The sequence below is a fragment of the Cyprinodon tularosa genome, unplaced genomic scaffold (genome assembly GCF_016077235.1).
Source record: "Cyprinodon tularosa strain WSP-4 unplaced genomic scaffold, ASM1607723v1 ctg66, whole genome shotgun sequence".
Lineage (NCBI taxonomy): Eukaryota > Metazoa > Chordata > Actinopteri > Cyprinodontiformes > Cyprinodontidae > Cyprinodon > Cyprinodon tularosa.
This window is the reverse complement of record NW_024039407.1, coordinates 4,551,780-4,572,816: the sequence shown is the minus strand read 5'-3', so window position 1 is coordinate 4,572,816 and position 21,037 is coordinate 4,551,780. Positions and strand designations below refer to the sequence as shown.

Here is a 21,037-nt window from a genome sequence, read left to right as displayed (position 1 = left end):
TATTGAATGAGTTTCGATTTCTAGTTTGGTTTGTATGACTCTAACTGAAAACTGTGATTAATTTGTCACCTTTGTAAACAGAAAGCTGTGACCACCACCTCCTGTTGGGGTAAAATGATCTGGCAGCATGCATGAGAGTTCTTTTAGACAAAAAGAAGTTGCTCAACCAGATTTCAGTTTCACCTAAAAGGGATTTGTATGGTCAGAGGTCTGGTTTTTAGCTTCTCGCAGTGTTTTGTTCCCAGGTGACTGCTCCTCCTGCACTCAAAAGATGAGCCGCTTTGAACACTTCACAAAACAGCTCGAGGCGTTAAGAAACATCTTCTCAAAAAATGGCGAGGAGTCAAGCATCGCTGATCTGCAGAGGGTGGGTAACAGCTGCCTTTGGGTTTGTAGTGACCTTCACCACATTCTGATAGAGCTGCAGATGTAAAAATGTCTGCACAGGGTGTATGCTTTGCACTTGATTTTAAGTGTTTTATGATACAAAGGAGGGGTATGTTTGACTTTTAGATGTTTATCAAGTTATGGTCCAATTAGCTGAGGTATAATGGTTGTTTTACCTAAAGGAGGCTTCTTTTGTCTTTTAATCTACTTGTTAAATTTTTTCTAAAAATCTGTGCAAAGAAGGTCTTTTTAACAGTTTTTATGTAGTTTATTCATTTATACGGAAGAGGATTAGGGCCACTGAAAAAAAAAAAGTTAACTGATTTTTTAAATTTTATTTCAGTATAGTATGGGAAACAAGTCAGAATTCTGACTTTTTTTTCTCAGAATTCTGACTTTAATCTCAGAATTTCTATTGTCAGAATTCAGTCAGAATTCTCAGATTAAAGTCAGAATTCTGAGAAAAAATCAGAATTCTGACTTTAATCTCAGAATTCTGAGAAAAAAGTCAGAATTCTGAGAAAAAAAGTCAGAATTCTGAGAAAAAAGTCTGACTTTTTTCCCATGTTAAACTGACATAAAATGTAAAAATCAGTTAACTTTGTGTTTTTTTTCAGTGGCCCTAATCCTCTAGCCTGACGTAGTCCGACTCAATTCTAGTCAGAATATGAGTCTGATACTGCTCCATAGAGCTGTGATTATGGGGCGTGTTTCGAACGAACCAGGAAGAAAAATGCCTCTGCACTCAATTGGATAGACCTACAACCAATAAGAGCAACGGAGTGTGTGACGTATGTTAAGCGAGGCATAGTTGTTGTCCACAAAAATCAAAGCGTGCAGTTTCACGTCTAGAATAAGAAGATAAGCCTTGATCGTGTTTCTCTGTTCCTCTTTTAAAATTAATTTGCTGTCGATATCTTCTAGAACAGACCCAATAGCAGAATCTACTCACCTCAACTCTCCAGCGGCAGCCATTGTTGTTGTCACCCAAGCGCGCTTTGGTCACGTGGTTGATTACGTTACTCTTGATCATCTGTCCATCATCGTATAAAGCCCGCCCTGACAATTTGATTGGATCGCCTGACAGTGGGCGATAATACTCGCGCTACTACGGAGCAGAGCCAGACCGAACTTCCCCGAACTCAAACCTTGTGGGCGGGACTAAGTTCGGAATGGCACCCAGGCTACTAACCTCTTCCGTACATTTAAATCAAATTTCTTAGAGTTGTTTAATTGCAGCTATACAAGCTAAACCCTTTTCACATACCTGCCCAATACTACTAACCAGTGAACCTCAGTTCACACCGGGCAGGTTTACTAATGCACCAGTTGCAGACATAATACAGAAATTATTGACAATTTTATTCACAGTCAGAAATCAAAACTAATCTGACATATGTGCTTCCTTTACCCGGCTTATCTCCAAGATTTAAACAAAGGTTAGATTTCTGTCTATGAGGATTTCTAACAATTTTTCTCAAAACAAAAAATTGAGGTCAGACACTGTCGCTGGACAAGGGGGCACAGTTCTTATTAAAGCTAACAGTCTTATCTAGGGTAGAGGTCTGACTGAGGGCAGTCAGGTTCCTCCATACTAAATTATCATCCATGTTTGCACACCTGTGACCATGGAAATGATTGAAACACCTGAATATTATGATCTGAAGGGTGAAATATGTTCTTTTTTTCCTTTCTGAAATTATCCCAAGATTAGATAGAGCCAACTCTGAACCTCCTGTCTGTCCTCTCTCTGCTCTCCAGGGGTCAGGAAGGATCCCTATGATGAGGAAGATCTGTTTCGCTGTAGGAGGAATCCCATACCAGACCACAGCAGCAGCTATAGGGATTTCTCTGCAGATATTCTTGCTGGATGTTGTGAAGGTGAAACTAGTTACGGTAACCTGATAGTTAGCTCATGTGTCTCTGTGGCACACTCTCTAAGCTGCAATCAGAACCTGGCCGGAGTTTATTTATGTTGCTGCTCCTCTTTTGGAATAACATATTTTTTCTACTCATTTACACCTTTTGCAACAATTTCATAGTGATGATGGGCAGAAAAATCTGCTTGAACTAACTTACGCCTATCTCCACTAAGAATCAGAATAAACAATATAATAATTAAAGTTCAATATGTCAAACTTTAACAAAAAAGGCAGATTTAGGAGATTATTCTATCTTGTTTTCACACTAAATGTCAAGGATTGCAAAGGAGGTAAGAAAAATCAACACTGACATTTACACTATTAAAGAACTGCACAATTCCTCTCTATCAGATTTCGCTCTAAAAAAAATAAAAGCCAAATATTTCTAAGAATTGTTATCCATCTTTTGACCGAGGTGCTATTAATTGTAGAGCAGGCTGTGAAGAGACATTTAACGTGACTCTTCCTTTGTCTTTTACATCTGCTCAGATGAAGGCCTCCTCTGTATCTATGATCCTGTTCCTCAGTCGGGCCTGGGATGCTGTGACTGACCCCCTAGTTGGATATCTGGTGAGCCGCAGCCCCTGGACACCCATTGGAAAACTTACCCCATGGTTAGTCAGCTGGTAGATCTGCATATGCATGTTTTCCACTATTTATCCTTCTGGGTTATATTCATATAAGTATAGTAATATCCTGCAACTTTGATTCAGATCTGTTGAAGCAGGATTGCCTCTGAAAGTTGCAGGAGTTTGCCAACCCAGATCTGAACCATCAGCTTTTTATCTGACAGGCTGGTGATTTCCACTCCGTTTGCGATCCTGTTCTACGTGCTCCTGTGGTTTATACCTGCAGACTCCATGTCTGAGGCCGCCAGCGTGCTGTGGTTCCTCACAGCGGCCTGTCTGTTCGAGACACTCATGAGCGTAAGTTACGTTAGTTTCTCCAGGTTAGAAAGCCACCAAGTAAATCTAGTAAAACTATCCTAATTTCAGAGAAAATGCTCAATATTTATCTTTATAGTTGCTTTACAAATCAGCTATTATGGTATGATACAATTTCTAAGGTATTGGTATTAGTATTTCACATTTTGTCACACGACAACCACATTCTCTAGAAAATAGTGGGAACATTTTTCCTCTTCATCACAACCGCAACCCAACACAAATAAAATATTCTACTGGTATTTTATCAGGTAGACCAACAAATATTGTGAAGTGTGATGAGAGTGATAAGTGCACTATTGCTTATCTATTTAGCTCCACTCGGTCAGAGTTATGCGGAGCCAGGGTCTCCTACAGTTCCTGAATGCCACTCAGGTTTTAGGCCATACATGCTGCAATGCCTGAAAAAAAAGGTTGTAATAATGTTTTACTCATTTCATTTGTGAAGCCTGGCTGCTGACCTTAGGGTGCATTTTTTATTCTGATTTTACTGCATGGATTGCAAAATCTATAGCTCTGATTATCTGTACTTGTCTTTCCACTGGAAAATGAACTTCCAGTCACGTCTTTACCTTTCTTCAACATCAGTCATGGATGTTCTGGTGGATAATCTCCTAATGGTCTGTGTTTTGGCCTCTGTATTGAGCTCCACTCTTCCATCCACTCTAAATTGCTTCTTTAAAGAAATAATTTCTACTGCATGACATTGCTACCACCATGATTATGTTTTTTACAGTTAAAAGTCTAAATATTGCCATCTGATAGCAGCTCCCTTCTCGGTTTGCTGGGTCTCTTACTGTACATGGCTTCCGGGTCTTCCATTAAGCCCAGATTTGTTACACAACCCGAGGTAGGTAGACTAACAGAAAAAAAACCAAAAAAAAACAACTTAATTATATGTAAAAATTATTCAACCAAGAAAGAACTAGTAAAAGTAACTGAGTGAAAGTAACTAGTTGCTGCCAACCTCTTTAAAAAACTAACAGCTTCCCCTGCAGCAGGTCTTTCCACCTGAGCTGTAGGTTTGTGCAGCTCCTCCTGAGTTAGTTTGGGCCTTTTTCCCTGTTTTCCTTCTGCAGCCTCTAAATTCTGATTTTCACATGATGTTTAGATATTGTTTAACCTCAACCTGATTTACATTTCTCTACTACCTTCATGCTGGTTGTTCTGTAAAAAACTATGGATCTTTTCAGTAAAAGATTGTTTTCCCAAATGTTTGGCTGTCAGATTACACAAAATCTGCCTAATATGAGGGTAGAAGAAGAAAGCCTCTAGAGCTTCGTTTAAACTGAGGCTAAATCAGATCCATTGACTGATTAGGTGAGTGCTGAAGGCAACAGGATTTTATTTAGGGGCATCAGGCTAAAAGTAAGGCAAATAGGGGGGTTATGACCAAGTGGTTAGAGCAGTGTGCTTGTTCTCTGAGAAGGTTGCAAGTACCGGGTTCGATAGACAGAGAGTGAATTTCCTCATTGTGGGACAATAAAGGGATTTACATTACAAGTAAATGCAGGCCTCGGTTTCATTTTTTAAGCTTGTGAGACTCTACATCATTTTCCTCTCACTTCACAACCCTGCAATACTTAGTCAGATGAAATGGCAATAAAAACGAAGCGAGGTTTGTGGTTGTTGCATAATAAAATGTGAATCATTCAAAATGGGCGTTCTATTGCAAGACACGCTGCCTAGATTGGAAAGTTGCCAAAAATGTGTTTTAAGTAAACTGTTTGGATTATTATGTATACGGTCATGATTTTATCTAAAGGTCTGACCCAAAATGCAGAAGACCAGAGACCAGGGAAAAGTTTAACACTTTTATTTAAAATATTGAAATGAGTCCACAGTGCTGCTCTAAGCACTGTCAAAACCGGAACTGGAAAGTAAGGGGAAGACACTGCGGTTAGTTCAGGCTCAGTGGGAAATTAGATTCTTTGACTTGAAGTGGAGGAATAGGTTGCAGACTCACATTTCCAGAAAAAGGTGTCTTTATTGAATCCATTCTGTGTGGGATGTTCCGGTGAATGTCTTGTTTGATGATGGGGCGGACAGGGTTTACTCAGACTGCGGTTGTTCCTTGGTGAATGGAGAAGCTGACCGCCACTTACATTTCCTGCGGTCCTTGAACAGGTTATTGTGGAGATGAATCCCCTGCTCAGAGAGAAGCCCCAGACAATCCTTGGGGAAAAAGGTTGATCCAAACTACAAACTTGAATCTTCAGCTCAGTTTGGTTCTCAGAAGTTCCTTTCAGGGGAGAGAAGGTCTGAAACATCCAGTTTGCAGGATGACTTCCTGCTAGTGATGTTATGAGATGAGCCGAGGCTTCGAGGCGTGTGTCGAGTAATGGAGGGGGCGTTTCCCCGAAGCGCGTGTCGAGGCGTGATTCATGTAGAGGAGGGGCCAAAATTGATGACGTCCGAGGCCTCGCTACCGTGATACCACGTGACCGCTTCGGTATGTGGTTCGGGAAGCGCAAGAATTTTGACAGGCATCTAAACAATTTCAGTGTTCAGTCAAGATGTGGGAGATTGGAGGAGAGCTGCTGTCAGCTGGATAAAGTTTGGATAGATTCTAAGAATAAATTGTTTTTTTTTCCAACCAATGTAGTTGCTTAAAGATAATTTGGTTTGAATAAACAATGTAATCATCAAAATTTGAGCAAACCACCGAACAGTCACTGTTAACACGTTAGTATTAAGTAGGAGTTTCTCCTGAATCAGACTGTCAACATGAGTGGCGCTGTCTGTAAGAGACAGGCTCTCACTCTAGAGGTTGATGGTTCAAGACTGGTCTTTCTCTTTTGAAAGTTGCGATTAAACTTAATTATTTTGGCTGATGAGACTAATTTGCATTGTTTTGCCCGAGTAAAAATATAGATTGGGTAAATTAGGTCGGTTTAGTCAAAAGATTGGTTAAACACAACTTCCAACCTGATTAAAACCAAAAAAAAAGTTTATTTCACTAAAATGGCAGAAAAACGGTGCACCTTAAATGAGTGTTCTAGGAAATTTTACACTTAAAAAAAACTTACAAAAGATTTTATTATACACACCAACCATTAACAATTTCAAAGGAACTTAAAAGGGGAAAAAAAGAAAAACAATTTAAAAAAAAAATCACAGATTTTATTACAAACTGTGGTTCTGCCCTCCACCAGTAGGTGGTGACATGTTCACATGAAGCCTCATGAACTGTGGGGATCGTTGAAGCAATTTGGCCAAACGGTTCAATGCCTCATGAGGCTTCATCTCACCATCACTACTTCCTGCCGAGAGGCAAAGACAAAAACAGCAAGATTAAAACTCATGTAAACATGAAACTCAGTTTAACTCAGCAGACTCAGCTTGGCTAGAGTACCCAAAAACTCAGGTTAGGCTCTGCTAAACTAAGCATGGCTAGAGTATCCTGAATTGGCAAACACTCTGGCGTCGAGATAGTGGCAGTCAGCTGCTTAAGAGCACTCCACAGGTAATGAGACAATGAGCTGCAGGTGTGCAGGGAGACCCAATGAGGACGGGGCACCACCTAGTGGAGGAGAAAAGGAAACACAAAAACAGACCACACAAACAGGATTCCTGATATATACATTCACAGCTGTTTCATCGCATTAACATTTTAACCGTTTATTTAAATTTGTAGTTCTGTCAGTCGTTTTACTTGAAGTTTACTTTCTGTAAAGTTAATAAAAACCTTTGTTTATCAGATATATATAGCCTGAAGACATTGATAAAAAGGTTCAGTTCAAAAGCTTATAGAGTTCTTATGGTTTTGGAGTGTCTGAAAAACAGTGTATATTTTTTGGAGTATTTTCCTGCCTGGTTTAATGATTGTTTAAAGAAAGAGTTTAAAATAAAAGCTTGTTCTGGATCCCTTTGTAAGGATCCAATGGGATATCTTAACTTAAGCTCCAAAATAAGCTACTTTTCCTGCATTGGTTAAGTAACATTTATAATGTAAAATCTAAGTGATTTATCAGTAAGTTAAGTTAAGTTAAAGGCTATGTGCTGTTTTTTTTTTTTTTTATGAGAAGACAATTAGTCTTTGCTGTCCTTCATGTTGTGTTTTAATCGTTCCCCGTCACCATGGTGGCAGGATTTCCTCCAAATGTATTAGATGTGCTCCAAACTTCATCACCATGGCTACTGAGTTTCTCTCATCTCATTCGCTGTCAGCTGGTGTCATGTTTTCCTCCTGTTGTCTGTGAGCAGTGCTACAACGTCCCATACCTCTCACTGAATATGTTTCTGGGAGGACATCAGAGGGACAGAGACTCTGCCACCGCCTACAGTAAGAGAACCACAACCACTCACCATCTAAAAAGTCAGAACCACTGAGGTGGATCTGAAAAGTCTGCACATCTCTGTTAAAATGCCAGGTTTTTCCAGGTTTATTGCTTTATCAAAGTTTTCAAGGTTTACTTTCGTGCTTATGCTTCACAATTTAACCAAACACATTAATCAGAGGGAGATGATATGTGCGCAACCTCAGCACACATCTATCAAAGTGGAAATTGAAGTTTTTGAGTCTTGTTTCCTCAACAACTGACACACTGAATTGTTCTGTGTTTAGCATAGTCTAGTTGTGCTTTAGTCTCAAACAGACTTTAAGGCTTTTGTAGGAGAGTATCTTGATTATTCTGCTTTTTTTCCCTGTTATTTCTTTCTGCAAAACCTTTTCAATAAAGTTAGATTTATAAGGATTCAGTCTTGTTAAGTTACCTGCCGGCAATTATAGTTAATCTGGCTACATAAAGACAATTTTAAATACACTATTGGGGCCTTGCACTGGAGAAAATTAACCTAAATAAGTCATGTTTTCTTAAAATAAGCGCATTTGTTCTTGAATTGAGGAGTTAGGTGAGACACTTTGCCAATGGAACAAGACAAATTTCATTTAAAAGAAGTAAAAACAATTGCATTGTCTTATTTCAAGTGCATATTATCTAATTATCTTATTTTGAAGAGTAAAATACTCAATCTGTTGGCAAATCACCTTATTTACCCACTCAAATTAGTGGTTAATACACTTAATAAATTTGTACTTATTTCTAAATCGTTTTTGCAGTGTATATCATTTGCATTCTTGTTTTTAAAGTTTTATTTTGGACAAATCATTCTTTATAAAGATCTTATTGTACAGAAGTTCTCAGCAGGAAGAACATTTTAACAGGTTTCCTCATAAAACTTTGCAATAAAATCAAAGATAAACTTTAGGGTCATATTTTCCAAAGGCCTCAGAGCCACACTGCTGACTTTAAGCAAGTAGGTCCTGGGTTTAAATATTGTCTAATTCTGCAGTTTGCTCATATATATCCTCCCCCCAGCATGCATTGGTTCTCTCTGGGATCTTACTCCCACAGTTCAAAAGCATGACTGTTGAATAATCGATTGTTTGCTTTTTGTGACTGTGTTAGTCTATGATGGAATGGTAAACTGTCCAGGATTGAGCCATCCTCTCACAAGTATTTGAATTGAGGGGGGATGTGGGGGGTGGCATCCCCTGTCTTTAAAAATATCTTAAAAATCATCCCCCAATATCATCCCCTGTGACATTTTATCACTGAATGTGTAAAATGTCTACTATATATTAAGAGTAATGGCTATAATTCAATTCAGTTTAATTATAGCGCCAATTCACAACACAAATCATCTCAAGGCACTTTAAAGTTCAATCTAAATATAATATATAAATATAATATTGCCCTTTCAACATTTGGCGGGTTGTTGGCTTAAAAGTAGCCTGAGCTAAATAAATAAAATCAGACGAGTGGCCTACCATGACCATGAGCTGATCCCAGGGGGAAATTTGTCCCCTGCATTAGTCAATAACTAGGTCAAGGTCAATGACTGGCGTACCTGACAAGGCAAGGCAAGGCAAGGCAAGGCAAATTTACTTGTAAAGCACAATTCAGTACAAAGACAATGCAAAGTGCTTTACATGATTAAAATACAGGAAAATAAAACAGAATCAAAGCAAGTAGGAAAAAAAAAATGCAGAAACAAAAAAGGATATTAAAGCTACAGTGTGTAATAATTACAGGGATATACAGTCAGAAATGTAATATATTATACATAACTATGTTATTTATCATCATCTACGAGCTCAGCCTCTTAACCTTAATATTTGCGTTGCCTTAGAATTCGTTATTTATAATTACATAGGAGCGGGTCTCGCAGCCATGGAGGCAGACATCTTTGCGCTACGGCAGCGCAGGGCCAACAAACTAGCGATTGCGAGATCGCCAAAACGTCACAACGATGTAGAAAAAATAACGGGTATATTTATTATCTTAAGTCTACATGAAATCTATACCCTACACAGACTAATGAAATACTATCTGTAAAATTATCTATGTAAACAAACCTCATCACTTGAGAAGGTAGGTGATGCGGACGTCGTGGAAGACATTTTGTCCCGTAACGCTCGCCGTACTGTTGGGAGGGAGAAGCGGTGGGGGGGAGATGTTCATGTTGCTGCAGTCTGCAGTCTGACCGCTAGATGTCGCTAAAAGTTACACACTGTAGCTTTAAAAACAGTTGGACTAAAGAAAATAAAAAAGTTGAACTAATGATGTTTCAGTTGAACTGTTTAACTAGAATAGTCGAAGGTCAATCCTAAACAAATGTGCTTTTAGTCTTGATTTAAAGGAACTCAGGCTTTCCGCACTTTTACAGTTTTCTGGATGTTTGTTCCAGATAAGTGGAGCATAGGAACTAAATGCTGCTTCTCCATGTTTAGTTCTGGTTCTAGGTATGCAGAGCAGGCTGGAGCCAGAAGACCTGAGTGGTCTGGAGGGAACTGATAGCAAGTCTGTGATGTATTTAGGTGCTAAGCCATTCAGAGGGCCGGATCTATCAAAGGTTTGCGTGTATAAAAACGTGAGCTATTTCACTGCACATGCTAAAAAATTTACAAACTGATCTATCAACAGCGTGCTAAAAGGATTTGGTCTTTAAAACGTGCTAAATAGCGCCTCTTATCAATTTAGTACTTTCTGCAATGAATATGCAATATGGGGCGTTTACACGCAAAAGTGCGTCTTGTGGGAGGAGAACATGTAAATATATTAATTTAGCACTCGCAAAGTGATTTATCAAACCTGAAAGCAATTTTGCTAACGGTATCTGACTCTATATTTAACACGTTTCAAATGAAGGTGCAAATGGTCTGTATGCGTAATTGCGCACACATGGCAGCGGTTATTGTCGCAAGAAGGAAATGAAGCAAGGAGACGCAGAGAACGCATTTTTTCACTCTGTGTGAATAGTTTTGCAATGAAGGAGGAAACGATCATCAAAACAAATCGTTTATCCAGCATTGCCATTTTGGACAATCACAAAACGCGCAAAACCATCATTTAAATAGGGCGTCTCCAACAGTTTTGCACCTGCCACCAGTTACGCAATCACTCTTGTTAAATCACCAGCAAACCATGGTTCAGCCCCTCGCGCAAAATTCCAGTTTGCGAGCGCAAATTACTTGGATCTTGATAAATCCGGCCCAGAGATTTATAGACTAGCAGAAGTATTTTAAAGTCTATTCTCTGAAATACAGGGAGCCAGTTTAAGGACTTTAGAACTGGGGTGATGTGCTCTACTTTCTTAGTCTTAGTGAGGACACGGGCAGCAGCAACCATACCATGCATATTGCTTTAGGTTAATTAACTATATTAATTAGGCTATGTATGCTTCCAAAAAAAATAAAATTCCACCCTCCCCCTTTCTTTTTTTTTTTTTTTTTTTACAACTAGATTAGTGCTTCTCACCCAAGATGGAGATAGGCATATGATGGCTTTATCTGCAATTTAACAGTGATTTTGGCACTGACTCTATTCACTGCAGACTTCTCTGCCCCTCGTTTCATCCAGGAATGAGCGTGGAGATGATGGCCATGCTGCTGGTGTCGGAGATTCAGGGACAAGTTGTTTCTGCATACAACATTGAAAAGCAGGAGGCCTGTGAGCATCTGGACCAGGTCCATCAAACGCCTCACAGCTCATCAGCGCCTCAAATTGCCTCTCTACAGGAAACGGTACTGTAACACTGCAGTAGGGATAAGCTTCAGCTAATATTTATAAAGAAGGTTTGGCAATTACGTGCAGGCTTTGAACTCACCTGTTCCCAGGGAGATCTCGTAACCCTATAATTTACTGTAGTTGTATTGAAGCAGGCATTGTTTCATGTTCAGGTACTAATCTTACAAAGGTTTAGGTAACATAAAACAGTTAAAACAGGTTTCATTAAAACAGTGAAACTGAAAAAAGCCAATTTTCCTTCTGTGGGCTTTGATTTAGGATTCAGAGATCAAACATTTTATACTATTAACTAAATGCATCAAACCTAAGAACTCCCATCGCTCTATAAACTAAGACCGAGCACTTTCTAAGTTCTAAGTTTAAAAAAGAAAATTAGATAAAGGTTAAAGACAGGCTCTGATGCCTAAATAAGAAAATCTCATTATTTACTGATTTTAAGTTGACACTAACAAAAAAGACTATTTTTAGACCCATGTTAAACACTCTTTAGAATAACAAATTAATTAAGGAATACAAAAAAAAATGATTACAGAACATGAAAACAGAAAAATGTGGCTACATGTGAGCAGCTTTGGAGTTGTGCTTTTTTCAGCATGTTAGGAGCATTTTATGTGTGATAGATCTTTAAAAAGAAGCATGTGGGTGTCAAGTGTCAAACTAACATCTCAGCCTTTATGCAAACCGTTCAACCAGAACATTCTGTGGTGCAACGAGGAGAGGTGTTATACCCATCAGTAGTTTAAATATGTACACAGAACCTTTTTTTTTTAAATAACCTTTTTTGATTCTTAATCATAGGTGGTATTCAGGAGATTGGTAAAGGCAATGAATATGTAGGTTTAAAGCGTTGTTGATTAAAAAGTGAATAAAAAGAAAAGATATGCATGTTTTAAACATGGAGTTGCATCAAGTATATTAAATATTAATGGAAGCAGCTCAGACGTTCAAATACGTCCAACCTATCAGCACAGGGTCCCAAATTAAGTGACCAGTGAGGATGGAGCGAAATAAATTAAATACAGCTTATTAGCATAAACACCCTACCTCAAGTGGAGGAGTTCAAGTATCTTGGGGTGCACCGGTCTGTCGTGGTGAAGAGAGAGCTGAGCGAAAAGGCAAAGCTCTCAATTTACTGCTCGGTCTACGTTCCTACCCTCACCTATGGTCATGAAATCTGGATCATGAACGAAAGAACGAGATCCCGGATACAAGCGGCTGAAATGAGCTTTCTCCGCAGGGTGGCTGGGCTCTCCCTTAGAGATAGGGTGAAGAGCTCGGTCATTCGGGAGAGGCTCAGAGTAGAGCCGCTGCTCCTCCCCATCGAGAGGAGTCAGTTGAGGTGGCTCGGGCATCTTCTTCGGATGCTCCCTGACGCCTCCCTCGGGAGGTGTTCCAGGCACGTCCCACCGGGAGGAGGCCCAGGGGACGACCCAGGACACGCTGGAGAGACTATGTCTCTCGGCTGGCCTGGGGGCGCCTAGGGCTTCCCCCAACAGAGCTGGAGGAGGTGTCAGCGGAGAGGGAAGTCTGGGAGTCTCTGCTTAGTCTGCTGCCCCCGCGACCCGGTTCCGGATAAAGTGGGAGACGACACCTCATAGCATGGTGGTAGAGGGGTAGTGATGTGGGGGCATTTTGCAGCCCCAAAACCTGACAGCTCGCTGTCATGAAGTGAACTGTGATTGGCTGCAAACTTTTAAAGAAGAGAGGGACCTGCGCAACAGTTATGGACACCACCAAAGTTACAAAAAGTTTTCTTTGCATTATTGTTTCCCCTGATTCTCCTTACAGCCACAGACACTTTATTTAACACATTGGTGTAAATATCTCTATGTTTACATTAAAAGCCCCCCTCTTTTACAAATCATCTATTTTTTTATTTCAAATTGAAATACAAGGTATCAACTTAAAATGTTCTCTTGGGAGCTGTTTTAAATTTTGTCCCTAAATTTCATAAAAACATTTTTTATACATCAGGTTTTGACAGACTCCCCATTCATGATTCTGTCCACATGAAACAGGATTTCACTAACATCACATTTCCTGCTGGAGTAAAAAAAAAAAAAAGATCTGACTTTGTAGACATCAAAACATGCATTAATTATGAGGTACACTTCCTTGTGTTTGTTTTGCCTCCAGCGAAAGGCTTTCCTGACCTCAGCTGGGGTCACAGGCGGATTGTTTCTCCTCAGCAGCTTGGTTCTTTTCTTTGGCGTGAGGGAGCAGCGGGGGGAGTCGGTCGGACACGGTCAGTGGTCCCAACTCCACAAAAAAAAACACAAAATAAGCTCTGTTTGCTTTTTCTAGGAGAGCAAACTTTATTATTAGACAAAAATACCTATTTCATACACCTAGTGACCATTTTGTTTAACTATATTTTAATGTCACCCAGAACTGATTAGAGCCAGAAATGAGAAATCAAGCAAACAGAACATGTCTGACATTATCTATCTATATCTAAATAATCTGAAAAAGTAAAACATTATGCCCTCAGTAAAGAAATCTTAATTCAAACGACTCGATAATCCCAAGGACTCTTGGAGAAATACTTTGTGAGCTGCCAAAATGGAAAATAAACTTTTAGGGAATCATACCTCTAGTTACATCTTGCATAAAAATAACACAATTTCAGCAATAACTACAGTAAAACAGGGTGGTGGCAGTGTGGTGATCTGGTTTGTTAAAAGAAGTAAGATCAAACAACACAGCCAGTACTCCTTTGGATTTCTTTTTACAAATTTTAGGGTTTTGTTTATGGCCTAGATAAAAATCTCATCAGCTATGGTCATATACCCTCCAATGAGGCAAAAAGAAGAAATAAAAATCCTCTACAGTGATGTAAAACAATGCTGCTGACAGTCAATACCTTTAGTTATTTTTTCCATATAGGTTTGATATAAACTGCCTTATTCTCCCAACAAAGGAAACTATCATTTGAAAGCTGCATTCGTTATTTGCACAGTGTTTTTATTGTAATTTCTGTGATATATTTTTATCCCTTTTTGTTCCCAGACACCCTCTGTCCTAATGACAGAACAAGACCATCATATCTGAGCTCCGTAAAGATGCTAATATGTCACATTCCTTACCAACGACTAGTCCTCGGCTTTGTCTTTAGCGTACTTGCTTTCCAGGTATATTTAAAGATCCATGTCCATAATCCTTTTTTTTTTCACTTTTAGCTGTTTTATTTAAACCAAACTCATACATGCATCTAAAAGTCTTAAGCTTTTCCTTCTCATTTTGTTCGACTCCAGATGTCTTTGGGTAACTTTGCATTGTTCTGCAGTCATGCAGCAGGACTGGGAGCTTATTTTCAGCTTCTTTTGTTGGTCCTATTGGTAAGAAGGATGTTATTGTAGCATTTTTAGTTGAATCTATTTACATTTAAGTCCTGGTTTACCTCTTGTTGCATCTAAAATATATATATTTTGAACCTTTCACAGATTTCGGCTTTAGTCGCGGTTCCATTTTGGCAATTTGTTCTTCTGAAAATTGGGAAAAAAAGGACAGTTTTCATTGGATTTGCAGTAAGAAATTTGATCTTTTTCTCCATCACTCTTTACAGCTTTGTGTTTTTTTTTGTCTCTCTAAGGTCTTTTTATTTCTCCTGCAGCTCTTCATCCCAGCCATGATCACAGTTGCATGTGTTCCCAGCAACCTCCCAGTTTTTCTGAGCATGTGCATTCTGTTGGGATTCAGCGTGGCGACTTTGTTCCTGCTGCCTTGGTGAGTCAGCTGTCTGTCTGAATAAAAAGTCCCACATCATTTCTAGCGCCTGTCAGATTCAATTTGTATGAAAACTGAATGCTGTGTGCATGAATTAATCATCAGATCTACCTGCCCTCAACCAATGAGTTCTGCAGAAACTTTCCTACTACTCAGGAGTCTTCACCTAAAAAAATATGTTTTTTTTCTGCCTACATGATACAGGTCAATGCTCCCAGATGTGATTGATGACTTTGCCTTGAAACATCCGTTGTTTAAAGACCTGGGCCCTCTGTTTTTCTCTGGTTATGCCTTCTGCAATAAGCTGGCAGGGGGCTTTTCTGTGGGACTGTCAACCATGATATTACAGCGAGTATTTCCTTTATTACTCCGATTTAGTCTCTGTGTGCATTTAGTATGTCTGAGCATCACTTAGTGTTTTCCATTTGGGGCTGTGCTTGTTTGCAGGATCGTAGGCTACAAAGCAGGTGCGTGTAACCATGGTGATGAAGTGGCGACAGCACTGATTGTGCTGTTCTCACCAGTTCCTATCACACTGCTGCTGATTGGGATGGGAATCTTTCACACCTACCCCGTCAATGAGAGGAAAGGCTTACAGCTTGAGGAGCAAAAGTATGAGGATATTTTTTTTTCACTGTTAATTAAATCATGTCAATAATTCTCTGTAGTGTTGTAGTCAGGACAACACCAACAGAGACAAGGCCAATACCTTTAGAGGCAGAGACCAACTGCTCTGAACTATATTGTTTATAGATGCAAACTGCAAAAAATAAAAAACTAAATAAGTCATTCTTGCTCAAATTAAGTGCATTGTTCTTGAATTGAGGAGATAAGTGAGACACTTTGCCAATGGAACAAGACAATTTACATTTAGAATAAGAAAAAAACAATTGTTTTGTCTTATTTCAAGCGTATATTATCTAATTATCTTATTTTAGGAGTAAAAATACTAATTCCATTGGCAGATCATCTTATTTACCTGCTCAAATTAAGGGTAAATACACTTAACTTAAGACATTTTGTACTTATTTCTAGATGTTTTTTGCAGTGCAAGATAAAGTCATTCCTCCTCTTCGCCACTTTTTATTTTTGCCGTTTTAATTGTTTAATAACAGTTTTTTTTTCCTGGCTATGAAATGGTGTAATTAGACAATTTTATACCCACTTTGACTATGAAAAGAATTGTTTTATAGATTTATTTTTATTATTTTTCACAGGGCAAAGCTGGCATCTGCATTTTGACACACTAGAAACGGGGGTGAAAATCTGTTCATCAGGGACACTCTTTATAGATATAGAAGAGTGAAGAATGATTTGCACAACAGAATAAAGATAAAATAAGAAAAATAAGAGGAAACAAACTAGAATAAAATAACATATCAAAGAAAAAAATATGTTTAAAGTAATTTTCCTCTCTTACATCAAATAAAACACAGATATATGCCTACAGCTAGTGCTTTGTATTTGTATTTATTTAAAACATTTTACAATTAATTTACATAGTATAGATATAATCAGTAGAAATACTAAAAAATACATGATTATAGTCCAGGTTAATTTCCAGCTTCTGTCGCCTGCCAGGATCAGCCAAGCTACTCACCTTGGTCTTAGTTCCTTATCTGGAAAATCACATTTTAAGCTTAAAAAAGACAAAAATATACAGAGTTGTCAAAAGTATTACTGTTTATTACTCAAGTACAAGTAGAAATCCTACTGTTTAAAATACTTTGTAGAAGTTAGAGTATTAACTTAAGCTTTTTTTACTCGAGTAAAAGTATAAAATGATCATTCTTAAAACTAAATAAGTTAAGTATAAAACTAAAAGTAATGCAAGAAAAAAAATCTTAAAATGCTGTACTGTACTGCACTACCCTATTAAAGGAAAATTTTTATACGATTTTGGATGATAACTTAGTTCTACTTATTTTCTTAGTTTTATAACAAATGGTAACGGCATCAAATTTAACTTTAAATCATCTTAAAAAAAAAACATTTATTTTGGTATGTGGTGAACAACAAGTTGGGGCAGGACCGAGTCCAACCACAAAGAAATTAATTGTCTGGATGAAACAAATTATCCGTATATATATATATATATATATATATATATATATATATATATATATATATATATATATATATATATATATATATATATATATATATATATATATATATATATATATATATATATATATATATATATATATACATATATATATATATATATACATATATATATATATATATATATATTTAAATACCAACAGGCCATAATAAAAATTAGCTTAAATGAAACAATACTAACGAGTCTATTTTTAAAATGTAAGGAATAGAAAGTAGAGGTAATTAAAAAATAAATTTAAGTAGTAGAAGTAAAAAAAAAAATACTCCAGTAAAGTATAGATAGCCAAAATTTCTACTTAAGTAAGGAAATGAAGTATTTGTACTTTGCTACTTGACCTTTTTGGATATGTAATAATGAGAACTGCAATGATATAAAATTGCTAAAGAGGCTAAATGAATGGGTCACCTGCAGGCTTCACTTGGTTTGAAATATGAGGCAGCCATATTGGATTTTGAGGTCATGATTGTAGAAGAATCTCTAACTTTCTGAAATATTAAATTCTATTTTCCACACTGGGGAGCAGAAAATTCTCATTTCTAAATTCATTTGAAAATAACCAAATGGCATTAACATGAACATAGCTGCTCTTGATAATACCAGAGTGGAATACATACTGATGGTAGTTCCTTAAAGGCTGGGCCATATGGACATAAAATCCTATCATGATAGTTTGTAATGATAACAATAAAAGTGACAATTAACAGTCTTTCTAAAGTACCTGTATGGCTATGACTTCATGCCACAGGAATCCTATCCCAACGATGAAAAACTCTACAATTAAAAATATACATATTTAAAATAGGACACCATAATATAAAGAAGTGGGATTTATATCACTAAACATCCCAGAGGAACCACATTTAAAATTCTTCAGACTTTCCAGAGCTCTCATTGAAAAATAAAATAAAAACAAAAAAATAAAAATTCTCTGAATTTTTTTTTGAGTTTTTAATAATCATTGTTTCTAATCTTTTTAAACAATAAATCAAAATTCATATAAATAGAAATTCATTATGATGATGTAAAATGATACAATAAGCCTCCTAACTCCACTTCCTTATGTAATAATTGGGGTCAAAATTGTCAAAAACAGAAAATACTGCAGTATTAACATGCTTTACTATTTTATATTTTTACTTTACAGAACTCTTGGTTTTAAATCAGCAGCTTTCATAACCTTTGGACAAATAACATCTGATTTATTGTAAGACCAAATCATAATTTTTCTTCACACAGCAAAAACCTAACGTCTTCATCTCCAGACCAGAGAGAGCTCTCAGAGCTGCCGATAAGCTCTCCACAGTCTAATGCTGATGACCCGAAGCTCAACAGATTTTACAACTGTATTCCATCAGCGTGCTGTCAGCCATCAGGGAAGCGCTCGGTGAAGTTATCCGCCTCCTCAACTGTATCCAGCAATCTTTATGGAAAAAACAGCAGGAAGGAATCACATGTGGAGTTAGAAGTTAATCCTCGGTGGCAAAAACGGATACTCCACCCTGTTCAAGGCTCAGAAGAAAATAAACGGAGTGAAAGTTTCCCTGCCAACGCTTCCGTTTCCTCCTGTGGAAGGTCACTTGTCCAATCCAAGTTGTCCTGGGTCTAAAGGGAGGAGACATCCGTATGGCACTTTATAAACACTGATAAAGCTATATTGCTGCTAAAAAAATCTATAGCAGCAGTTGATTACTTCCTATTTGTCTGAAAGCATTGTCATGTAATTCAAAAGGTTACTAAACCCCAAATCAACATTTTCTTTTACAGATAAACTGTATACCTTTATGTCACTGTGCAAATGTTGACATTTTGTGTAAAGTTTCTGACCTCTACTCTCCATTTTGGTGTTCTTTTTCTAAATTTGTCTGAGAGGGTAGGGTTATGCTTTTACACTTTAAGGACGACATTTTTAAAGAAGTTAAGCAATTATAGCCTATTGTCAGTCATCTAAAATATAAATAAACACAGCTTATTAGCATAAACACTGCATAGCATGGTGGTAGAGGGGTAGTGATGTGGGGACATTTGCTGTCAGGAAGGGAACTGTGATTGGCTGCAGATGTCTAAAGAAGAGAGGGTCCATTGTCTAAAAGTGGAGCCAAAAATATTATCCGACAAATATTTCTAGATGACACAATGGGTTCTTTCCAGCCAGAGGTGCATGCAACACTTAAACCCTTCATTTTCTTTATGATCATCTCTATAGCAATTTGAAAATCTAAGTTGGATAAACAAATAGGAAGGCAAGCAACATTCTTATGAATCAAGGAGATATGCAGTGGGTATGATTACTGATTGTATCATGTGATCTTCCAACTACAGAAAAAATTTGGTCATGATTTTTTCAGAAATCGAACACATATTTTTTAGAAATATTTTAATTTGGTATGACACAAAATGTGTCGAATCATTAACTGAAAATAATGAAAATAACTGAAATATAATTTCTAGATATTTCATTGAATATAGTGATGGAAATGACTGTTGTGAAAATGACATATTTTAGCATCTCTTTTAAAATCCCATGACATAGCATGCTAATCTATGTTTTAGAGTTAACATTAAATATGCTCACAATACAAAACATCAAATTGTATGTTTCTCATTACTTGTTCTTTCAAAGGAAATATGAGGGTGTTTGGAAATGATGACAATAAATCTACTCTTGGTTTTGCAAAACTTTACTTGATTTTTTTTTTTTTTTTTTTTTTTCATGTTTCCCTTTCTTTCACGGGGCTAACTGCTATCCTGCCATTACTGCTCCTGCCATGTGAAAACTGAAGTGGTTTTAAGTGCACAAAGGTTTAAAAAAAAGTTACAGGTTACATTTTATAGTGGAAATGACAGTGATCCCTTCGGACAGGTGTTATTATTGTAATTCATATTTTTTTATTAGTATTTTAAAAATAAATACAATACTACCGGTAATATAAATTTAAAGCACATTGTGTTTTTCATTAAAATAAGACATTTCTAAACCATATGTCAATAAAGTTATTATTGAATCAAATTAAATTTCAGTCTTATAAGGGCCTGAGAGCAGTGGCTTGTAATGGGGCAAAGAATGAAAGAACAGAAAAAAAGAATATTATTAGTCAATAAATTGTAAAAATTGAATTGTAATTTGCTGATAAATCAACAAGGGTCTCTTTTTCAGTGCATACCATAATAACAAACTGATTTAGTGTTACACTGCAAAAAAACCCAATCAAAAACAGTAAAAGTTTCTTGAAACTATAGCTTTAATTTGAGCAAGTAAATAAAATAATCTAACAAAGGAAAGAGGACAAAATAAGTAGACACTATGCACTTGAAATAAAATAATAGTCCTTATTCTTTATTTAAACTTACAAATTGTCTTAAATACCTGCTTCTATCAAGGTAATATACATCCATTTCTGGGGGGAAAGAAAGCATTTAAAATTTGGCAGTTTATGTTTTCAGTAGGGCTGCTCAGTGACACAGTTAGTAGCACTGCTGCCTTGCAGGAAGAGGGTTTGGGGTTTGATTCCTGGCCCGGGGTCTTTCTACATGGAGTTTGCATGTTCTCCCTCAGCATGCGTGGGTTCTCTCCGGGTACTCTGGCTTCCTCCTACAGTCTAAAAACATGACTGTTAGGTTAATTGGCTTCTCTAAATTCTCCTTAGGTGGGAGTGTGTGCATGAATGGTTGTTTGTCTCTGTGTTGCGCTGCGATGGACTGGCAACATGTCCAGGGTGACCCCGCCTCTCGCCCGTAGACGGCTGGAAATAGGCACCAGCAATCCTCGCAACCCGGCTTGGGATAACCATGACAGAAAATGGATGAATGGATGGATGTTTTCAGTACAAGGTCCAGGATCTGTTTTACAGGGACACTGGCCCCTGTTGGCCCCCACCTAAAACCACTCCTGACTGAGAT

General features: G+C 37.5%; 1 protein-coding gene across 1 annotated transcript; it reads left to right on the top strand.

Annotated features, from left to right (window-relative positions):
- The first annotated feature begins 225 nt into the window (after nucleotides 1-225).
- Nucleotides 226-19,212, top strand: LOC119799391 (sodium-dependent lysophosphatidylcholine symporter 1-like). The gene is made up of 14 exons (XM_038309245.1): nucleotides 226-367; nucleotides 2,149-2,268; nucleotides 2,799-2,923; nucleotides 3,103-3,235; nucleotides 7,460-7,538; nucleotides 11,119-11,282; nucleotides 13,423-13,535; nucleotides 14,318-14,417; nucleotides 14,541-14,624; nucleotides 14,730-14,813; nucleotides 14,900-15,012; nucleotides 15,217-15,360; nucleotides 15,460-15,624; nucleotides 18,377-19,212. The coding sequence occupies exons 1-14, from the start codon at nucleotides 272-274 to the stop codon at nucleotides 18,744-18,746; spliced, it is 1,890 nt and encodes a 629-aa protein (XP_038165173.1). The 5' UTR covers nucleotides 226-271; the 3' UTR covers nucleotides 18,747-19,212.
- Nucleotides 19,213-21,037: the final 1,825 nt, after the last annotated feature.

Bases quoted from the DNA above. Each gene is read 5' to 3' on its own strand.
- LOC119799391 (XM_038309245.1), top strand. From the start codon at position 272: ATGAGCCGCTTTGAACACTTCACAAAACAGCTCGAGGCGTTAAGAAAC. The intron at 13,536-14,317 runs GTGGTCCCAACT...TCCTAATGACAG, and splicing joins GAGTCGGTCGGACACGGTCA to AACAAGACCATCATATCTGA. The intron at 14,625-14,729 runs GTAAGAAGGATG...AACCTTTCACAG, and splicing joins TTCTTTTGTTGGTCCTATTG to ATTTCGGCTTTAGTCGCGGT.